The sequence below is a fragment of the Chenopodium album genome, chromosome 10 (genome assembly GCF_948465745.1).
Source record: "Chenopodium album chromosome 10, dcCheAlbu1.1, whole genome shotgun sequence".
Taxonomy (NCBI): domain Eukaryota; kingdom Viridiplantae; phylum Streptophyta; class Magnoliopsida; order Caryophyllales; family Amaranthaceae; genus Chenopodium; species Chenopodium album.
Genome location: NC_137843.1, coordinates 59,711,547 through 59,732,109, shown reverse-complemented (window position 1 = coordinate 59,732,109; position 20,563 = coordinate 59,711,547). Strand labels below are relative to the sequence as shown.

At 35.1% G+C, this 20,563-nt stretch overlaps 2 protein-coding genes across 3 annotated transcripts; both read left to right on the top strand.

Annotated features, from left to right (window-relative positions):
* Positions 1 to 1,265: 1,265 nt before the first annotated feature.
* Positions 1,266 to 8,526, top strand: LOC145562744 (uncharacterized). Of its 2 annotated transcripts, none has more exons than XM_081623117.1 (9): positions 1,266 to 1,817; positions 3,601 to 3,692; positions 3,979 to 4,058; positions 4,331 to 4,372; positions 4,465 to 4,589; positions 5,245 to 5,425; positions 5,954 to 6,126; positions 7,373 to 7,603; positions 7,820 to 8,526. In XM_081623117.1, the coding sequence occupies exons 1-9, from the start codon at positions 1,378 to 1,380 to the stop codon at positions 8,124 to 8,126; spliced, it is 1,671 nt and encodes a 556-aa protein (XP_081479243.1). In that variant the 5' UTR covers positions 1,266 to 1,377; the 3' UTR covers positions 8,127 to 8,526. The 2 variants fall into 2 exon arrangements, with proteins under 2 accessions (XP_081479243.1, XP_081479242.1); XM_081623116.1 differs by having other exon boundaries at positions 1,267 to 1,817; positions 5,948 to 6,126.
* A 7,775-nt stretch (positions 8,527 to 16,301) lies between these two features.
* On the top strand, positions 16,302 to 18,374 carry LOC145564393 (uncharacterized). The gene is made up of 3 exons (XM_081624703.1): positions 16,302 to 17,133; positions 17,210 to 17,323; positions 17,456 to 18,374. The coding sequence occupies exons 1-3, from the start codon at positions 16,589 to 16,591 to the stop codon at positions 18,117 to 18,119; spliced, it is 1,323 nt and encodes a 440-aa protein (XP_081480829.1). The 5' UTR covers positions 16,302 to 16,588; the 3' UTR covers positions 18,120 to 18,374.
* The last annotated feature ends 2,189 nt before the right edge of the window (positions 18,375 to 20,563 follow it).

Genomic DNA, 20,563 nt, shown 5'->3' with positions numbered 1-20,563 from the left:
ATTTTACTCCCTCCGTTACGATTTACTCGCAACAAATACTAAAAATGGCCGTTACACATTACTTGCAACAAACTTATTTATTTCCTTATATGGTAAGTTTTTTTGTGTGATTTTACAACATTACCCTTACTTTTTTTCCTAAACACCCTAATTAAACTTCTGATTTTATGTTATTAACTTAAACTCTAACATTAATTAACTTAAACATTTCTACCAAAATCATTCTCCTTCCATCTAAATTCATCACCCCCTTAATTGACAACCACCACCACCACCACTACCACCGCAACTCCACTCCATATACCCAGAAATTTCTCTCTCCGTTCAACTCCCGCGATCTCCACCGCAACCATGGCAATCGTTATTGTCGCCGGAACTCGCTAGCTGTCCATATTCTTTTGGTTTTCGTCACCTCTGTTTTCTCTCTCTCCCTTTTCTTGCTAACTTTCCAGATCTGATTGTATATGGTTCGTGGTTCGTGCTGGGAACTGGGTCGAAATCGGGGTTGGGGGCTAAATCGTGGGTGGGGCTAGGTCAAATTCGTGGTTTTGGGTCGAAATCGGGGTGTTGGGTCGAAATCGGGATGGATCTAGGTTCGTGGGTTATGGGTCGTGGTTCTGGGTTCGTGGGAATTGGGTTTCGGGGTGGGTGGTGGTGGGTTGCGAGTCTGGGTTTGTGGTGGTGGGTTTCGGGGTTGTTGGTCTAGGGTAGGTTATGGGTTTCAGGGTGGGTGGTGGTGGGTTGTAGTGGGTTCGGGGTTGAAGGTATGGGGTTCAGGGGTGGGTGGTGGTGGGTTCGTGGGTGGTGCGTTTCAGGGTGGAGGTTGGTGGGTTCTGGGTCTGGGTCCGTGGTGGTGGGTTTCGGGGTTGTGGGCTGGGTTCGCAGGTGGTGGTGGTGGGTTTCGGGGTTGTGGGTTGGGTTCGCAGGTGGTGGTGCTGGGCTCGTTGGTGGGACGCTGGGTGGTGGTGCGCTGGTTGGTGCTGGGCTCCGTTCGTGGTGCGTGCTTGGTGTTAAGTTTTTTTTTTTTTAGATTGGATTAATATTAAGCACATCCCTTATTTTCCAATAATCACACTAAGGATATTTTGCCTAGGAGTCCGCAATTGACCCCTTTGTTGCGAGTAAATCGTAACGGAGGGAGTATAAGAGAAGAAATTAAAAGTTGAACGGAACTGAATTTCAACATATGAAAACAGGCCTTTAGTCAATCCCTAAACCCTTGGTCAATCCTAACTCATAAGCAAATGCTCGTGTCTTTCACTCTTCCATAACCTCCTCAAGTTTTTTCTACTCACCTCCTCCACTTTCTTCCAAACCAATGAACATTACCTCCTCATCTTCATGTAAAACCCTCTCTTTCTCTCTCCTCATATCTTCATGGCACCTCCATCATCATCCTCAACAACAACAACAGAATCCCAAAATTTCAATCATCTCATCTTCAACTTCATCCAATCAACAGCAACCAACTTCTCTTCTCTAATTCCCCACAAACCCAAAACGACGCACTCCATTCCCATCATTTCTACACCCTCTACTTCTAAAGTTTTTCTCCCTCTTCCTCTCCCTTTTTCCGAGTCAACTCACCATGACTCGCCCTCTTCCTCGGGTTCTTCTCACCGGGTTGCACCGCCTGAACCCGGGTCGGGTTTCCCGTCAATGGTTCGAATTGGTGGGTTGAAGTCCGCCGGAAGTGGCGCCGGTAGTGGTGGTAGTGGGCCCGCTTTTGTGGGGCAAGTGTTCAGTATGTGTGATATTACTGGAACTGGTCTTATGGCTGTTTCTACTCATTTTGATATACCCTTCATTTCTAAGAGGTAATTTAGTTATTCACTGTTTATTTGCTTTGATTTTGATTCTAAAGTTTTAAACTTTAATTGGGTTTGTAATTATTTTTGAAATTTTAATTTTTGATTGCTTAGTCGAATTGTTGAAATTTCAATTTTTTGTAGTTTACATTGATGTTTGATAGCAATTGTAGTGTTCCATGTTGGTTAATTGGGAAATTTGTTGTTCTGGTGAGTGATTGTTGGATGCGCTGATAATTGAGGTGTCTTTTCGGAGATAGATTATTGTAGTATACTACCCGTCTTGAAATGATAGTGGCCTATATTATTTGGCGTGCTATGCTATTGTAATATATGAATGGATCATGCACTCCGAGGTGAAATGAAATGTGTGAGGGAGAAGCAGTGGGCAGGAAGCAACCATTACCAATGAGTTGAAATGTCAATTTTGTGTAGTTTACGTTGATGTTAGATAGCAATTGTAGTGTTCCATGTTGGTAAATGAAATTTGTTGCTCTGGTGAGTGATTGCTGGATGCACTAATGATCGAGGTGTCTATTCGGAGATAGATTATTGTAGTATACCCACGCGTCTTGAAATGCAACCATTACCGATGGCTTGTGATTGAGTGCAATTTTAATTGTTAGTGTCAGTGGGTTGGGATGAATTGACCATTAATTTCAAATGAGAGAGAGGGTGGGGTTGGGGGGCGGGGGGAGGGCTGTATGAACTAGTCAAAACTTGACCGTGAGGTTGTCTACTTGCCTACCAAAATGTTTAGTCTCAATTTATATCAGGTAGGGTTATGTCGTTACTTTTTTTTTTAAGAAGGTTATGCCGTTTCTTAGTAATGGTTAGTTGTTAGTATAGAAGATGACTTCTTTTGTGCTAATAAGTAAGCAAATTGTGCTAAGGTGCGGAGCAAGGACTAAGGAAAGTTATTTGGCAAGGTTGGTAGGGATGTTATGTACTAATGGTGTCTAAAGATTTGTGTCATGTTGGAAAGCTCGGTAAACTATCTCTCTTTTCTTATTCCGTGCAACATAGGGATATTTTATGTCTCACAAATAATACTCATTTGTTGCATATAATAAGAAACAGATGTAGTATTAGAAAATGGTTATTATGATATTGGCGATGTAACCCAAGTGTTTGAGGGAATTCAAGTGCCTCAAGGGCCTTCTTGGTCCCCTGTTTGCATCATAAACTCTGTGATTGTATGCTCATGTGAACTTAGAGCAGGATGTTGACTCATTGAATTATTGTCAGTTTGGTCTGAAATAGAAGAGTTAAGAATGAACAAGTGATTAAATACTTCTATCATTGCAGAATCATGTTAGTGTTCATGTATGAGATTTCAGTATTGCACTATTATGAAATATTGACAATGTCTATTTAAAGGTGCACTGGTCTATGTTTTAACACACCGTCTGTTGCTTAGTCATTTAAAGGCATTTCTCACTTTTAGGCACAAGGATGATATGCATCAGTATTCAGTACAGTTGGTGTGAATTGTTATTCCATGAACCAAAAATTTAGGTTATTCCATCTTGTATGGGGGGTTGCAGTTCGGAAAGACTTTTGTGTTTGAATGAGGGAGGGGTAACGAAGAGACTATCAGCCAAATCAAAGAGCATTAATGTGAGTTGTTGACTAGTGAGAGTAGATTTTGGAAATGATGTCAATGTCTAGTACTACGTATCTGTTATTTGCTATCACGTACTGTACTTGTCATAGCTTTAAACTTCCCCCCTTAGTTTTGTGCTTCATTTTGTGATAATTGATAACCTTCTTTTGCTCTATGGATCTGTAGAACACCAGAGTGGATCAAGAAGATGTTTTCGGCTATTTTAAAGAATGACTCAGGCCCTGTCTTCCGTTTTTTCATGGATCTTGGTGATGCTGGTATACCTATCTGTTCATATGGTTCTATTTTATCATGTTTGTTTTGCATGCTTCTTTGTAGGAGTAGATTATACCTTCATTGCAAAATCTTCTCTTTTTTCTTTGGTTTAGAAGCCTTACTCTGGTTTTTAATTATTTTTTAAAAAAAAACTCAAAGATGAATTCTTAACTTATGTTTAAGTTGCAAAGTGTGTTACGATCAGATTATTATTATTATTTCATTTTCTATGGCTGTTTTGTAGTGGCCAAAAAATGTACATCCTGCTAATAATTTTCATTTTCTTAGTTTCCTATGTTAAAAGGCTGAACGTTCCTAGTGGCGTTGTGGGTGCTTGCCGACTTGATTTAGCATATGAGCATTTCAAGGTATGTTGATCACCTACCATCAATTCATTATTAGCTTTTTCCAATAAGGTGAGTTAGGTTGTAGAATGTAATGCATATGTTTAATTTATCATGGGGGAGAGTTGATTGGTAATTAAATTCTCATCTCTCCAAGAATGTGTATGAATGTATTTTTCTGCTTCATCTGGTCCATGTTTCATGTGTGTACGTGCTGTGTGCACACTCTTTTTTTGTTGTTGTTTGTAGGTCTTTCTTCTTGCTCTAAAGTACTGCTGAACTTCTTATATGCGCAGGAAAAACCTCATAATTTCCAGTTCGTTCCAAATTCAAAGCAGGTGAAAAAACATTGTTGGACTTAGTATAGTTGGACTTGTCAACTCAGGAGAAGTTCTGTGAAGATTTTCCTTGATAATCTTTCTTCTTGTAGGTGAAAGCAGCTAGCAAGCTTCTAAAGGGAAGTAAATTAACTGGCAGTGGACATATTGACGGTGTTCCTGTTTTCTCTGCTCAGAATCTAGATATTGCAATAGCAACTCCTGATGGAGTTAAGTGGTAAGATCTCCTATTATTTAGGACATTACCTTATAAGAATTGCAACTGTTATTTCCATTGTAGTGCTGATTCCCTTGAGCCTGAGTCATGGAAAAAAGATGGGACCTGATTCATATCTAAGCTCTATATATGGTGCAGAATAAGTAGAGACTAACTCTTTAAAAAAAAAAAATCACAGTTTATTGTCAGAGTTTAATGTTGGATTCCAGGATTTTTATTTAGTTGGCGTAATTATTGTACTACCATGAAATGGATTAAAACATGATTAAATAATATTACTTGTAATTTTGGAGTGGAGGACGAGGGATATTAAACTGCTAAGATGAGATCATAGGATGTGATGATGTCTAGGTTGCAAAAAGTATACATAAATGGTGTAGAAATAGCTATTATGAAATATGTGAATGCAGCAAGTTGAACTCTATAATTTATGTGGAGGCCGTGAAGGAGATGTGGATGCCTTACCTTCACTTTCCTCATCACCCCCCCCCCCCCCCTCCCCCCTCTTTTTCTCTCTTCCCTTGAGATGGTATATTGGCAGGGAGGTAATTGGGTTATGTTTGTTATGTTTTAGAGTTCTGGAATTTGATATCATTTTTTTGCGTTAAAGCTTATTGGAATTTGTTAATGTAAAATCACAATCTTCTGCTACCAGGTACACTCCTTATTTTTTTGATAAAAACATTCTGGATAACATTTTAGAGGAATCTGTTGATCAGCATTTCCATTCTTTGATTCAAAGCCGTCATGTTCAACAGCGGGGCGATGTCAGTGATGATAACTTTGCAGCAGAAATAATAGAAGAGAGTGCAGAGAGCATATGGGAGCCTGGAGAGGTGAGCATATTTGTCTTTCTTTTTGATCTGTATGTACAACATAAGCACTGCAGTAGTAAAGTTCAGAAAAAGTAGAACCAACTTTAGCTTATCCAAAAAACGAATGTCTATGCTACGTTCATGTAGTAATATACATATTCTTCAATTTCATCCGGTCATCCATATGTTTTTTCTCTGGACTTCTTTTTCTCCCTCTCTTTCCTGTTCTACGAAGTTTATTTCTGTCATTGTGTACTTGTGAAAAATTCCACATATTATTACCTATAGGATATACATAATCTTGGATTAGTGTATTAAGATTTAATTATGTGAAGCAAGTGAAAAGTAAGAACCACCAAGCTGCTTTTACAGTATGGTCTATAATTAGCTCAAGCTAATTGGATGATTACAAATTTACACTTGGTTCAAGGGCTAAAGAATTTCCAACTCCCTATTCCTAATGCAGACACCTTTTTGTGATCTTACTTTCTATATATTCTTGGAATTTTGCTTTCTTTTGAGTTTTAACAAAATTATTAATAGGTACAGGATTTGATGGATGAGATGGGCCAGTCTGGAATACCCTTAAGTGTCATATCAAAGGCTGCTGAAATGCAGCTTTCATATGCTGTTGACAAAGTGCTCCTGGGGAATAGGTGGTTGAGGAAAGCCACTGGGATCCAGCCAAAATTTCCATACATGGTTGACTCCTTTGAGAGGAGGTATAATTCATAATGCTTCTAATGTCCTTCAATTTCCCTTCCGTGGAAGCCTGTTTTCTATGTGGGAGTTGGAATGACTAATGCGTGCTTCATTACCAACATTGTGCATGTTTGATTGGAAGTGAGGTGAGAGAAGAAATAAAATGATACTTTGTAAAATTTAGCCAAAGGTACCCATCATGTTGTGATTCACCATCTTTGTTAATTACCACCACACAAGCATCATCTCTCCATCTTGTGAACCCTACCACCAATTGATGGAGCATTGGCAAACAATGAAATTCGCTCACATCTTATCAATTCTTACACAGGGGGCAAATAGATTTGTTTTTAAAAAAAAACTTCCTTTGTTACTATGATCACTTCTTGTTTCCTCCCTTTGCCTATCTCTTGGTTACCACTCATGAATTGGTGCCACTGTGTTCATTCGCTCTGTCGATCAAGAAGTTTACAAAAGTATATGCTCTAAATCAGCTCTGAAGAAGTGATTTAGGTTGAATATAGATTAGCCCAAACACCTGTACCATTTTAAGCACAAATTATTTATCTTGCTTGTGTTCCTTCTTTCTTTATCAAGGTATGCCGCAACTTACTTAGTATTTGGACAATCACGGCTATTCACTTTTTGACCTTGTAATAATTTATGCATGATCCATATAATTATTATATTGGTTCAGATAAGAGAATCAATGAGATGGTGGCTATACCGAATTACCGAGAACTCAGTTAAAAGCTTTACTCTGTTTGGGTTTTGAGTCTGTGGGTTTCATTTGTGGATAAATAGTCTATATGTGACACCACCGCCATTTCCCCACCTAGTGAGGAGATTTTCTTGTATGAATATGGAGATATGTATCTTCAAATTTAACTTGAATTGGATTACATGATTTGTAGTTTGCAAGACAACTTTTGAGTGTATACAAGTGATTGTAAATCTAAACAGCTTTTCTAGGTGGAGGATCGTGGGAAGATAAAAGACCAATCACATGGTATCTGCTAGGAAGCTTTGGTGTATTCAATGATCCAGTATCTAGAAAGCTCAAACTAAGATGTGTGTGTGATCAAAGCTGCTACTTCTTATTTAACAAAACTCTTTAGTCTGATACTCTGATGGAAATGGACTGTAGGAAGAAAGGGGAGAATGTGACAAACAGGCATAGAGGGGCTCTTGCCTTTCTTTTTTGATTAATTAATTAATTATTTATTATTTATATAATAATGAATGTACGTCTGCTTATTCATGCAGGAGTGCTGTTTCACGGTCAAGAGCACTTAAGGTAGCCACCTGTTCTGCAAATTCTGATAGGGAAAGCCTAAATGAACTGCCAGAGCAGTCAGCTTCGGCAAAGCTAGGACCAGAAAATAAAGATCAAACTACTGCTCTGGAGCAACCTGATCTCCCTTCTCCAAGGAGAGACTGGCTAAGATTACCTTGGCTGAAGCCTCAATGTGAAGCCAATAAAGAGGCTGATTCAAGGTTTTAACTCTTTACTCTGCTGTTTCAAAACTTTCTGTGAGCAACAGACTTATAGATTTGATTTTATTCTGTTCATCTGACAAGATGCTTTGTCTAGAAACCACCCAAAACAAAAGAGTTGGGGGGGGGGGGGGGGGGGTGGGGGAGGGGATGGAGAGAGAAGAAAAGAGTTGCTTTTGTTGGAGTTTTCCTCTGATAATCTCTTCTTTTTGTCAGGTTTGTAGATTCACCTGGTGGTCATGTGAAGGAAGAATCTCAAAGTAGTCCACTTCTCCCAAGGATTACGATGGTTGGTATTGCGACAACTGAGCCTGGTCAAATGAGCAAAGCCTCAATAAAGAAGACCATGGAAGATTTAAGCAAGGAATTAGAACAGGAAGGCCAGGGAAATTCTGCCTCTAAGAGCTCAGGAAAGTGTTGCCTTGAGGATAGAGATCCCCTTTTCGTAGCAAATGTAGGGGATTACTATTCAAGCATGAGTAAGTCAAGCTCACCTCGGTGGCTACGTGGTGTTCACAGATAAACTCTTTATAGGTAAATGGGGTATTTTAAGCTGTACATCATGTAATCGGGTTGAAATGAAGCTTAACGTGAAAGCAAGCATTGGAACTTTTAATTGATTGATTAATGGAGTTCCTCGCTGCTTAAGACCACGGTGGAGGTTAAGTAAAGAATGATGAATACCAAACTTAGAAGGCAGCTATGAAGAAACTTATAGTAGTTATAGAAATTGTTCAGAAGGTGTAACTACTGGAGAAATTATTTAAGAGATAGGAAGCTAAGGTGTTAGGGGTTCTACGTCGACTAGGATACTCATTGCTGTACAAGTTTAGGTTGTACTGTATTGTATAATAAGATGATCGTTTTGAAGTTGTCCATTCTTGGTTTTCAAGCTGAAATAAAAGTTTATGAGTTTATCTTTAGTTCTTTACCCAAGGCCCCAAACCAAACTCGAGATTTTTGTAAGCAAATATTCCTTCCTATTTCCGTGTGTAGACCTACACCCACCGCAGCTGCATCCATGATGCTACCTAAAACTGTCATACGCCTACGGCCTACCCTTCACCATCAAAGCCACTCTTATCTCACTGTTCCAACTTACCAACCGAAACTGCCGATCCTAAACACCAAGGTCGAGAGAGAGATCGGAGAGCTTTGTTCGGCTATATAACCAACCCACCCACCGTCCAAGAATTAGTTGTATGCTTGTATCTATCAACCTTCATTCAAAGAAGACAATTCTCAAAAAGCCTTGGTTATTAGTATTGAGCCCCAGCCGTCCTACATATGGTGTAGCACTTTTTTGGCACTAATTTACCAAACTCAAAAATAAAGTGTTGAGGATAATGTTGAATCATTTGATAGCTCCTCTTGCTAAATCCTACTCCAGTAAAAAGAGCTGATTGGGTGCTTTCTGGAAGCAGTTCCCGCATTTGCTTTTACCTGTGCTACTCGTTTTTTAAACATGTTTTTTAGCCAAACTCATCGCAGGTCCCTCATTGTGTTACATTTGTCAACTTTATCTTATGCACCTGAAAGCACTGAAAATGAGCCGATATTGTATATTGTAATGAGGTGTGTGAATGTGAGCGCAAGGTCAGGGGCGGAGCGGGGGGGGGGGGGGTCTATTGGGGGCCATGGCCTATTGACGGGATTTAGGAACAACAATTTTGGCACTCTTAACGACTTAACCTCTTAAGTATGTAAGTTGAAGCTATAACGTGGTCTATTTCTAATGGTTGCACAGCTTGTTGAGTTCATTTAAAAGCACATCTCGTGGTTAATATGATAATAATAATATGAACTAAGAGACAGTGTCAATGGTTACAAACCTTTCATATTTGAACTTTGTGTTATCTACCAAACACCCTACAAATATAATTATAACAATAATTAAGAGAATAAAACCATCATGTCCAGTCTTGTAAAATGATTGTCACACATACAACTGAAAGTATATGGTGTGTATCCAACAAATTACTGTTAATGAGACTTGAAAGAATTAGGGGCCCACAGGCCCATTAAGTATCAATCTTGTCATCCTATACTATCTTTAGAAGGGCCCAATAAAGCTCTTCATTTGCGGAGTTTATAACTCATAAGTCATAAAGCAATGAGTCAAATCCATCAAGTACCAAGCTCATCTTGTGTACTAATGAAAGTGACACAAATGAGCGACGTTCTATGTTCTTTTTAATCAAGGATCACCAATGTGAGATAATAAAGGTGATTTGAGTGAGATTGACAAAACATGTAACTAAAAATTCTCATCCACTCATACAAGAAATTATTATGGCACGTCAAGGTGTCTTATCTGAACTTATCTATGTTTCATACTCTAAAATACGTACGTATATATAGTATGTATTTTGTGACTTGTGAGTGTGTTGTTATGATTAATACTCGATACCTCTTATATGAACTTATAAACCTGTTTCTCGGAGCGAACTAGCTAGAAGTATATATGGTTACACTCACTTAGTAGTAGAGGAGTTGACTTTTATAAGGTATGTTGAGCAATGAGCTAATGGAAGTGAGCGTTTACTTATGCTCAAAAGTTAGTAAAAGAAGTGCTGGGAGTCCTTGGAACTTTTGTGAGTTGCAAAGAAGAGGAAAAAAAAAGCTTATTTGTAGCATCTTACCTATGAATCCTATGATAGTTAGGCACTTAGGCAGAATAACAAATGGTGTTAGTTTAACAATCTATTACTCAATCATCAGGGCCTTTGTTATAGTGGCACATAGTGCGTTATCTTCTATCATTGTATATATATGGTCAGGATTATACAATGGCCACAATTGTTTATCATGTTAGCATCCCTCTATTTTTACTACCATTTTGACCTTAGCTTTGCGCTATTTAGATGACTTAAACTTTACGAAGTAAATTTTTTTTTTTACTGTTTCATAACATGTGAAAATTATGTTATTATGTAAAGTATTAGCATGTATTTGATTTGCTTATATTTACAAAATATGTATTGTATGCAACTTAGATTAAAGTTGTGTATTGGAATATGAGGTGGAAAATTCAAGTGGTACTACAAATACATAAAGCAAAGGAAGCTCATATGGAAGATCCATAAAACTTGAACCTTCTAGGTCGTTGACTTGTTGTTGACTCTTGTTGTCGTCGTTGACTTTCTTAGTACACTTTGATCGTAATAAAATCATTAGATGAATATAAATTAATAACAATAGATCGGTGAATGATGATGATATACAAGTGTAGTCACTCTAAATCACATAAAAATCAACTTGGTAAAAGGATAACTGTTTACGGATATTTTGAAGTGATTAAGCATGTTATGTTATGTATGATACTCATATAGTCATATTATTTGTATACAAGCAGACAAAGTGATTCTAAAAAAATCTATTCGAAGCCTAATCCTAATATTGGTATAAAATAGGTTTGACCAATGTCTTTTTTACCAACCTGTTATAAGAAAAGAAGAAAAATGGACACGAGATGATCAAATTGACTACCAATAAATAAAAATTCTGATTCTCCCCAACTTTATACTATTATATAGTTTTTATGTGATTAATTTTCTTTAGCAAATGGGGAGGAGAGGAAGTTAACATCAGAGAAAGCTAGCTAGCTTAGCTTAGCTAGTGGTGGTCCCTTGGCTAAAATTTATTATTGAAGCATATTTGATATATTCTCAATTTATTGAAGCATAACATTATTTACTTTAATTGAATGTAGTTGTAGGTCTCTGTATCATGCCTTTTTCTATCACTTTCTTCGAATGATTTTTATCTATTTTTTTGTTTTTCTTTGCTTTTTTTAAAAAATAAAATAAAGGTTAAAATGGCTCATTTCATGCTTCAAATTAATTCTCTCGTACTTATCATGCTTGCCTTCTTCGACAATCAATTTGCATGGTATGGTATGAGTTAGAGGTTTTTTAAAATTAGAGAAGAATCGTTTTATCAATCGCAAAATTAGAGTTGATCATATTTTGTCTAACTTGATATTGAGACGTATGTTTTAGACATTTATTTTTAGGATCTGTTCACTTCAGCTTAATTTTAGTTCATTTCAGTTCTTAATTTCCTTCTCTCATAAACAATTCAATTCAATTCAGCTTAGTTCAATTCAATAAATCAGAACAGTTCCTTAGGGCGACAATGAGTTTGTAGAGAGAATTTGGCTAAACTTAATACTTGATTTAGGGCCTGTTTTGATTTACTGAAAATAACTGAAATGAACTGAATTGATTGGAGCTGAGCTGAATTAAATTGAACTGGACTAAACTAATTAGAGCTGAACTGAATAAAGCTAAAATGGATTGTTTATGAGACAAGGAAATTAAAACTGAATTGAACTGAACTGAACTAAAATTAAGCTGAACAGAACATGCCTTTAGTACAAATAAAAGATGGTTGGCTCAAAGATTGTTAATTATTAGAGGAGACATGAAACCCACTATTATATATATTAATATGCTTTTTATAGAACTATTATCATTTTCCCTAATAAAAGCATTATTATTCATAAATGTAAAATTTGAGGATAAATATAGCCCAAGGGGATGGACCACACCCCTTTGTTTGCCCCTGTCCCTTAGGGCCTTAGTTAGGCTCTAATGTCTTAGTGATCCTAAAAAGGGTGAAGTAATTTGACTCATTCTCCACAAAAAAGTCTAGATTATATATACTTTCGTGATCCAGTATGAAAATGACAGTTGCACATTATCACTTCTTTTCCAAATCGATCAGTAACCATTTAGTCAAAATCTCAACTTAATAAATAGAATTATATTGCTTCTATATACTTCTTAAAACACTTTTTTTTTTTTTTTAAACCTAATTTGGCAAAGAAAATCATTAGATCAATGTCTAATACTAATCATTAGACAAAGTTTTGCAGATAACGTAGTAGTATATAATTATCGAGATAAATTAAAAAGGTATAGATAAAGTTTTGTATGAGACAAATTTTTTAATCTATAATTCTGTACCGTATATGCGACTGACTTTCTTGACAAATATTGAAATATGTTACAATGTTTATAATTATACGAAGTATATGACTATATATCCCTTTATCTCAAATAGAACAAATAGGTAAAAGTTAGCTTTACACAAGCTTATCCTTCTACAATCAATATGCGCAATGGGGAAAAAAGGGACGGAGTTTGACCTTTCTCAAGATATGAAGTACCATAATCAGCACTATAAATCATAAGCAATAAGCTTTTTAAATTGTTCTTTTTTGGGTGGTTATGTGAGTCGTGGACTTGTGGAAGACTGGAAGCCTATGAATAATCATGAGAATGCGAACTTTGGTCCAATACTTATAGTTTTATATTTTTACATGTGTCCTAAATCTATATAAAAGCTTATTATAATGCTAGTATTTCTACTAATTAAGTGTTGTTAGCGAATTTAGCTTAGCCTTATAAAGTACACATAATTATTTGCTTTCTTTAATGTGAAATACACATCTCGATACTCTCCCCACCCTCACTACACTCGTTTAATGTGGAATAACACCTTGTTGATGTGATGAGTTTGTTACATACAACTACAACCCAAGTTGGCCGTTAGCAAATTCAAATGATATACTTGAGGAGAGTGCGTGAAAATTGAAGAAAAATCACGAGATTTGAACAAGCTTAGCTTGGCTAATCAGTTATTTGAATCCAAGAAAGTTATTACAAAAAGCCAGTATAATTGAACAACTTTATCCCTAAAGGATCTTTACCAAACTTGCATTAAAAAAAAAAAACCGCATGCAATGCTTTGATCAACCCATTTATACAGATTTTAAAAATTAAAGATTGTTTGTTATAATACACGGAGTACAAGTATAATGTTATAATTTGGCATTTTGCTTAGCTTCACGCTATGTGCCCTTCATGCAAAACCATTTCATGTCATAACTTCATTGCTGATTAACGGCTCTACTTATTGCCTTACTGCTTTTCAGGATGATTCTTACCTTCCTTCAATTTTTGCGGGCGTTTTTATTTATTTATTTTAATGTATTTCTATTTTTTTTTTTAAAATGTTATATAGTACAATGTACTGTCATCTGTTGGAACATGTGTTTTACTGTTTCTTATGTTTCTTTATACACACAACATTTTATCTTTTTATACACTATTTATATTTTATTAACTCACTTTATTACTAATTTGTGAATCAATATTTTATCAATTGTTAGGCTCAATATATAATCTCATGATATCTATTTTTTTTTCCCATAATATACATTTAAAGATATTAATAGTCAAAGTTGAGTTTTGACTAGCATAAAAGTCAAAATTTTACAAGTATTAATAAATAGAAAAAATACTGTGAAAGTCAAGTAAAAAGCATTTCAACTCACTCCCTGTCCCTAGTTATTTGCCTCGACCCATGCACTATTTTGAGAGTTAAAGTTTATCAACTTCAACCTAATTAATATACCAGAAAAATTATTATCATATGTGAACTCGTTAGACTTATTTTAACATGCAAATTTATTTTATATTTATCAACTTTTGATTTACTTCTTATTGCCTGTTGTAGTGATATGTAACTAAACATATCAATAGTTGAATTATACATATATAGATGTAAATTTTTTTTTTTGAAAGCATATATAGATGTAACTTAATTAATTGAGACCGTTTTAAAAAAAAGGAAAAAATTGCAATTAGGGTTGAATAAAAGAATACCACAATACAAGTAAGAAATTACGAAAATTTGACATTGATAATGCATATCTAATGTCGTATATACATATATTGACTACATCTGTATATATGACGACAAGATTATCATATTAAGTTGACACGTATATATATAAAGTATCATATCACAATAAACATTTGAGCTCAAAACTTTGTCGTTACTTGAATAATCTTTAAATTTGTCTTTACTCGGTCTTTTATACAGAAAAGTTATCTATGTGTCACTTAGCTTGTTCAGTTATGACGGTTTCAGATTTTATCAATCTTGTTTGTCAAAAGTTGAAGGGGAACAAGGAACGTAAAATGATCTTTTTGACTAATATTTTCACGTTACTATACACGTGTATCTTGATAAGGACAACTATTTTCAAACCGCAGTTCTAAATTAGGGCAAATTACAACAATTTGGCAAGAATTTGGCCATAAATAAGTTTTTTGTTCCATAAAATTGTACACTTATTAGATTTTAGGTTTTTGAGTTGACTAGAAGCCAAGTTGATGCAAATATATATAGTATGTATCGTAAAAAACTTCATTTTGACTTTAAATCATCACTGTCTGATCTTTACTCAGCTCGAATCTAGCTACTAATTTGTCATTAATTGGTCTTGAATATACCATCTCATGAAAATAAAGTAATCTATGTGTCACTTAGCTTATTCAGTTATGACGATTATAGTTTATCGATCAAAATTATATTGATCTTTTGTCAAAAGTTGCATGGAAGGGAGCAGGGAACTTCTACAGATCTTTTTAACTAATTTTTTTTACGTTACGCATCTTTTTTTTAACGTTATGTATCTTGATAACAACAACTATTTTTTTTTAATAAATTAAAGTGCAATTCTAAATTAGGGCTAATAACAATAACCATTACCATTTTTGGCAAGAATCCATGCAATAATTTTGTTGTACTCTACACTTTTTGTCTTATATTTTTGATGAGCCGATTGGTTGCCAATTCCAAATCGTAAATCAATTAATTATGAAGCAACAATTAACACCTTGAAAAATTGAAAATATAGAAACATTTGAGTAATAACTAATAATATACGAAGTATGTAGCTCAAATGGTAAGTGAGTGGATTACCACAACAATCACCTCACATACCAAATAATTAATTCAATTACAATTTTTATACTTTTACATACTATAGTTATGTCCATATTATAAATGATATAATTGCATGAGGGATAAGTACATGTAGGGTTAAATCAATTCAAATAAGAGCTAAGGTTGTGAAAGAAGAGCTTGTCAAAACAATGGTCCATTCTACTACATGCTCAATACACCGAGCGCATGGAGTGCCCGTTGCCTAAGAATATATATCTTGTCTAACAAAAGTTAAGCAAAACTTTACCTTTACCCCTGTCTCTTTCCAGCCAATTTACTATACATATTGTATGTATGACTGTATCTCAAATGTTATATTTTTTGTAGGTTATACATTAAGAAATAATTTTAAGCACAAAGATTTACATGTATATACGATTTTTTTCCTTTAATTTTCATATTTGTAAAAGAAGTACATACGACGTACATCATATGGCTTGTCACAATATGACTTGTCACAAATAGTAATATGTTAGGTGATATTCACGTACAAATTAAAATATTATTACCATAGGCACATATATATATGTTAGGAATTTTTATTTTGAGAAAATCACACCGTAATGTTTAGTTGTACTCTGTACTTAAACATCCATTCAATGAGGGCTCCGCAACCCTCCCTCCTCGATCTTAAACCCTCACTCGAGCCTCCGATGATCTCATTGATGATGCTATTAGCCATAGTCGGTTAGCCCTAGCTTAATGTACTACCATTTCCCTTATATTATGAAGTACAACATGCATACACCAAGAGAGCAAAATAAATGTGGGAGCAACCGTGCAAGCGTTAGTTATTTTTGTACAAGAAAAGCGTGAATAGGCAAAGAAATAGACAAAATTAGAGAAAAAGCAACCCGAAAAAGCAGTATATTTTGTTACAAAACCACTAGTTTCCCTCTCCAAACAAAGGCTATACCTTAAAACTTACGTTTTTTTCATCACTATAAATATTTGTACATTTTTCACTACCTTTGTCATATCCTACCTAGTCTTCTTCTAGTCTTTCTGCTTTCATCATCCCTTAGTCCCCCACCAAACCTTCTTCTAAATATATTTTTTTTTTCTTCTCAAAAGTCAGCGCCTTTTTTTTAAAAAATAAAATTATTTTTTAGATTGTCACCCTTGAAAAAAAGTGTCTTATTTTTTGTTACAAACATTTTTAATTTTGAAGTTTAATTTTCTATGGTTGTGATGGGAGAAGGGGAGATCAATGATAGTTGGTCTCTATTAGCCGTTGTAAAGGAAAGTTCTAGAAAAGCTAAACTTAGAGCAGCGCAAGTTGCGGCAGATGTTAATAATCTAACGACAACGAGAACCACCGCCGCCGCCACCAACACCACTCCAGCACTCGATTATATCGAGTTGGATCATAATAATTCTCAAGAGTCATGTTTTAATGATGACCAATTTATCTTGATGAATAACTCAATAGGTTTTTTGTTACCGTCAGCAGTAGGAGCAGCAGCAAATACTGCTCCTGCTGCTGATGAAGTCAACGCTTTAGAGGACGAACTAAAAAAATTGTGCAGGCCTTTTTTGGTCCCTCAACCTTCTGTTGTAAGTAGTGACAAGGCTGAACCCGTGGTCGGAGCTGGCGGGACGTCAAGTAATCAGCTCGTTGAGCAAACCTCACGACAACATCTAAATCCAAGAAGATTTCATATCATTCCGAATCAGAATTCCTCTACTGTTCTTTGTGGTGGTCGTCCATGTAACTATAAAAAAAAGTAACACCATATAACTCTCCAAAAAAAAAAGTGTATAATGAATAAATGATTTAATACTTTGTTTTATTTTTTGCAGGAAATTTGAGGATAGAAGAATGGTGAGGCTAACAATGGAGGAGTTATCAAGTAGCGATAAATGGGCATGGCGTAAGTACGGACAGAAGCCCATCAAAGGTTCTCCTTATCCAAGGTAAAAGTTACTTTTCATCTTGTTTTTAATTTTGCGAACTATTAATTAATAATGTGACAACTAAATTTGAATAAAATTGAAATTATTATTTTACGGAGTAATTAATTTAATGGGGTTGTTATTATCCTGCAGGAACTATTATAGGTGTAGTAGCATCAAAGGATGTAGTGCAAGAAAGCAAGTGGAGCGGAGCCCCATAGACCCGAATTTCTACATCGTTACGTACACTAACAATCATCATCATCCGTGTCCATCCATCCATCACACCACTAGGCCTCGGGTCAGGATTGCAGCGAGGTCTGAACCGACCCCACCACCCGAGTTAGAAGAGTCTCCCACCAATACCGTGCTCGGACCAGGGTACGGGTCCGGGCCGGTTGGTAATGAGGTGATAGAGATTGAGCATGTAGCTGGTGATGATAGCTTTAGTAGTGGTGAAATGAATGAAGGCTCTTACAATTACAACGATCATGAGATGCTTACGATGCCAATGAATTCGATGTCGTATTCGGATCTTTTATCGGGTATGGATGAGCTGAATAGTACTAATAATAATTATTACCCGTACTACAATGAGAATAATGTTGGGTATAATCGGGGATGTGACCCAAATGTGAAAATGGGGGTCCGAATGGAGGAAAATGGGTCGGGTCATGGTGTTGGGATTAGAGAAATGTATGCTTCTGCTCCAGCAACGTTGGCTGGGGCGCATCAGCCGCCGAGTAATATGGGACAGAACTCACATAACAATATTTGGGATAATGGGATGATTAGGCCTCAAGGTTTCTTTTCTTAGCTATATGCTATAAATGGTTAATTAGTGCAGTAATAGTCTCTAAAGAATGAGTGACATGTGGGGAAGACCGGAAAAGTAACTAAAGGAAATAGTCGGTGTTTTTTTTAAAAAAAAAACAACTGAAAGTGTCTATCTTATAATCTTTTATCGAGGCTTCTTATTTTTAAGATGTATAAGATGACATGCGGCATAGAAGGTAGTTTCTAAGTTATTGGACAAAATTTAAATCTTTTTTCTTTTAAATTAATGTTCTTGTTTTATATGAGGATTCAAGTTGTTAGCCTTTAGCTTCCTTTTATATTATGTGATTTGTAAATTTTTCATATAAGTAATGTGTTGCATCCAATAGAGTTTAAAAGAAGATTAAATGAGTCAAATTTCAAGTGTCTAACCTTTATTATTTTTATTTCCCCTTTTTATATCTCTAAAATTAAAAACTATTATTATTATTCCGTCTTCTAATTAAGATGATTCATCATTCTCACAATAGCACCATCATGTAATCTTGTTGCAATTTAATCTATCATTATTGATATCATGCATCTAATTTGATGTACTAGTACATACACTCTAAGTTTGTAGTAATTACAACAACAAATGTATTTTTTCAAAGATCACTGTAGATTTTTGCATAAAACATAATGATTGTCTATGCATAAACAATGCAACTCTTTTCACAACTTGTAAAATGAGAAACGCAATTAAGGACCAGTCAAATTGGTATAGATTAGTCTTAAATAATTCATATATAGTTGTGAAGTACTTGTATATGTATCAATGCAGCTGTGTAAGACCCAATAAATTAAAGACCAATGCTTCCAAACTACATACTCATACTATGAATTAATATTTGCCATTTGCATTGTTGTTCTCTTAAATTCTTTAGGTTTTAGTATTATTAGACAGACAATTGAACATAAACGAACATTAATTAACAACAATATGACAAGAAAACATAATTTATTATACTAGTTGTATTATATTATCGACATTGTGCATTACTATAAATGAAAATCAGATTATACTGACACCGTATGATTGTCATAGGTTATAGTACGATTTACATTCATTATGATTTATATTTTATAAGGCAAACTAGTTAGTGACTTGGTCGTGCTGTCGTATTTTATGTCATCCACCTCCAACTGGATTAAATCTAATCTAAATTTTATTATTTAATCTTAATCATGCATTAGTCATGTAGATATCTTTTTTGTCTTTAATTGTTCAATTTGATATTGTAAAATAATTATATTAAGTATTACTGCACTTTTTAGAAGGGTTGTTCCGATTTCTCTTACTCTATATGATCTATGTATAATATATCTACTCTACAATATAAATAAGTTAATGTCGTTATTCAAAGTACGTAATATATGGAGCAATTATTGTCATTTCACATAAATGAATGTTTACCTGTAACTTTACTTGTTAGCTCGATAATAGGAACTCATTTGACTCGTTTAAAGACATAAAAGTACAAACTAAACCGGTATAAATTTCACACATCTATTTGCACAAAATACGCGCATAATCTAGCATTGGGGTGGTTTTATACTAATGACCTACCTATGCAATGTTTCTACTCATGCTTATCAAAAGATTAAATGAGCGAATTTCCTATGTCATAAATTGAAGGCTCACGAGCAAACATTATATGAAATGATTAATTAATTACCAAGCCAATTTTACTATAGTTGGAATCTAGTTACATGGTTGCGTGATACCTTGTTCAATCCATTTTCCTATCTTAATTTGGTTACAGCAATAAATATGTTCAATTGAAATCACTATCAAATATTCCTATCTCCTCTTATTAAAAATATACTCTTAATAGCTTAAAATTAATTAGAATCATCAATAACGATCAACCCCACTTTTAGACATGATATATATTCTCATCTACAATATTTTCTGACCATGATCGACGCCATCAAAATGTAAAATCATCAGGATATAATAATTAGATCAAACTAGAAAGATAGATATATATAGTATGAATCTAGTAAAGAATGACAGTATGTAGTTCACATATTTATGGTCCTAGATAAAGGGCAAGGGCATATTATATGCACTTATGGGAAGTGGAAAGAGGCTTTTACGTAGTACTATTCTTGGAACATCATACAAATTGACCTATGCATGGAAAAGAATATCGACGATGGTGATATTGCCCCATGCACGGGGATTCCTTTTTTGTACAATGCTACTTATGGAATATGTAAGTGTATTTAGTATTTTTGTTCGAGTCACGACAAAAACTCTAGACTCGTAGTCGTACGGACTATACTGTATTCTCTCCATTTCTTATTTTTCGTACACGAGTATGTAAGGTTGTAAACTAGTTAGGTAGCTGTGTACTGTACCTGTCAGAGTGTCAGTTAATTTAGCTTATACGCTGTACTCCATACAATGGTATGGACTATGAAGTACTTAACAATTAT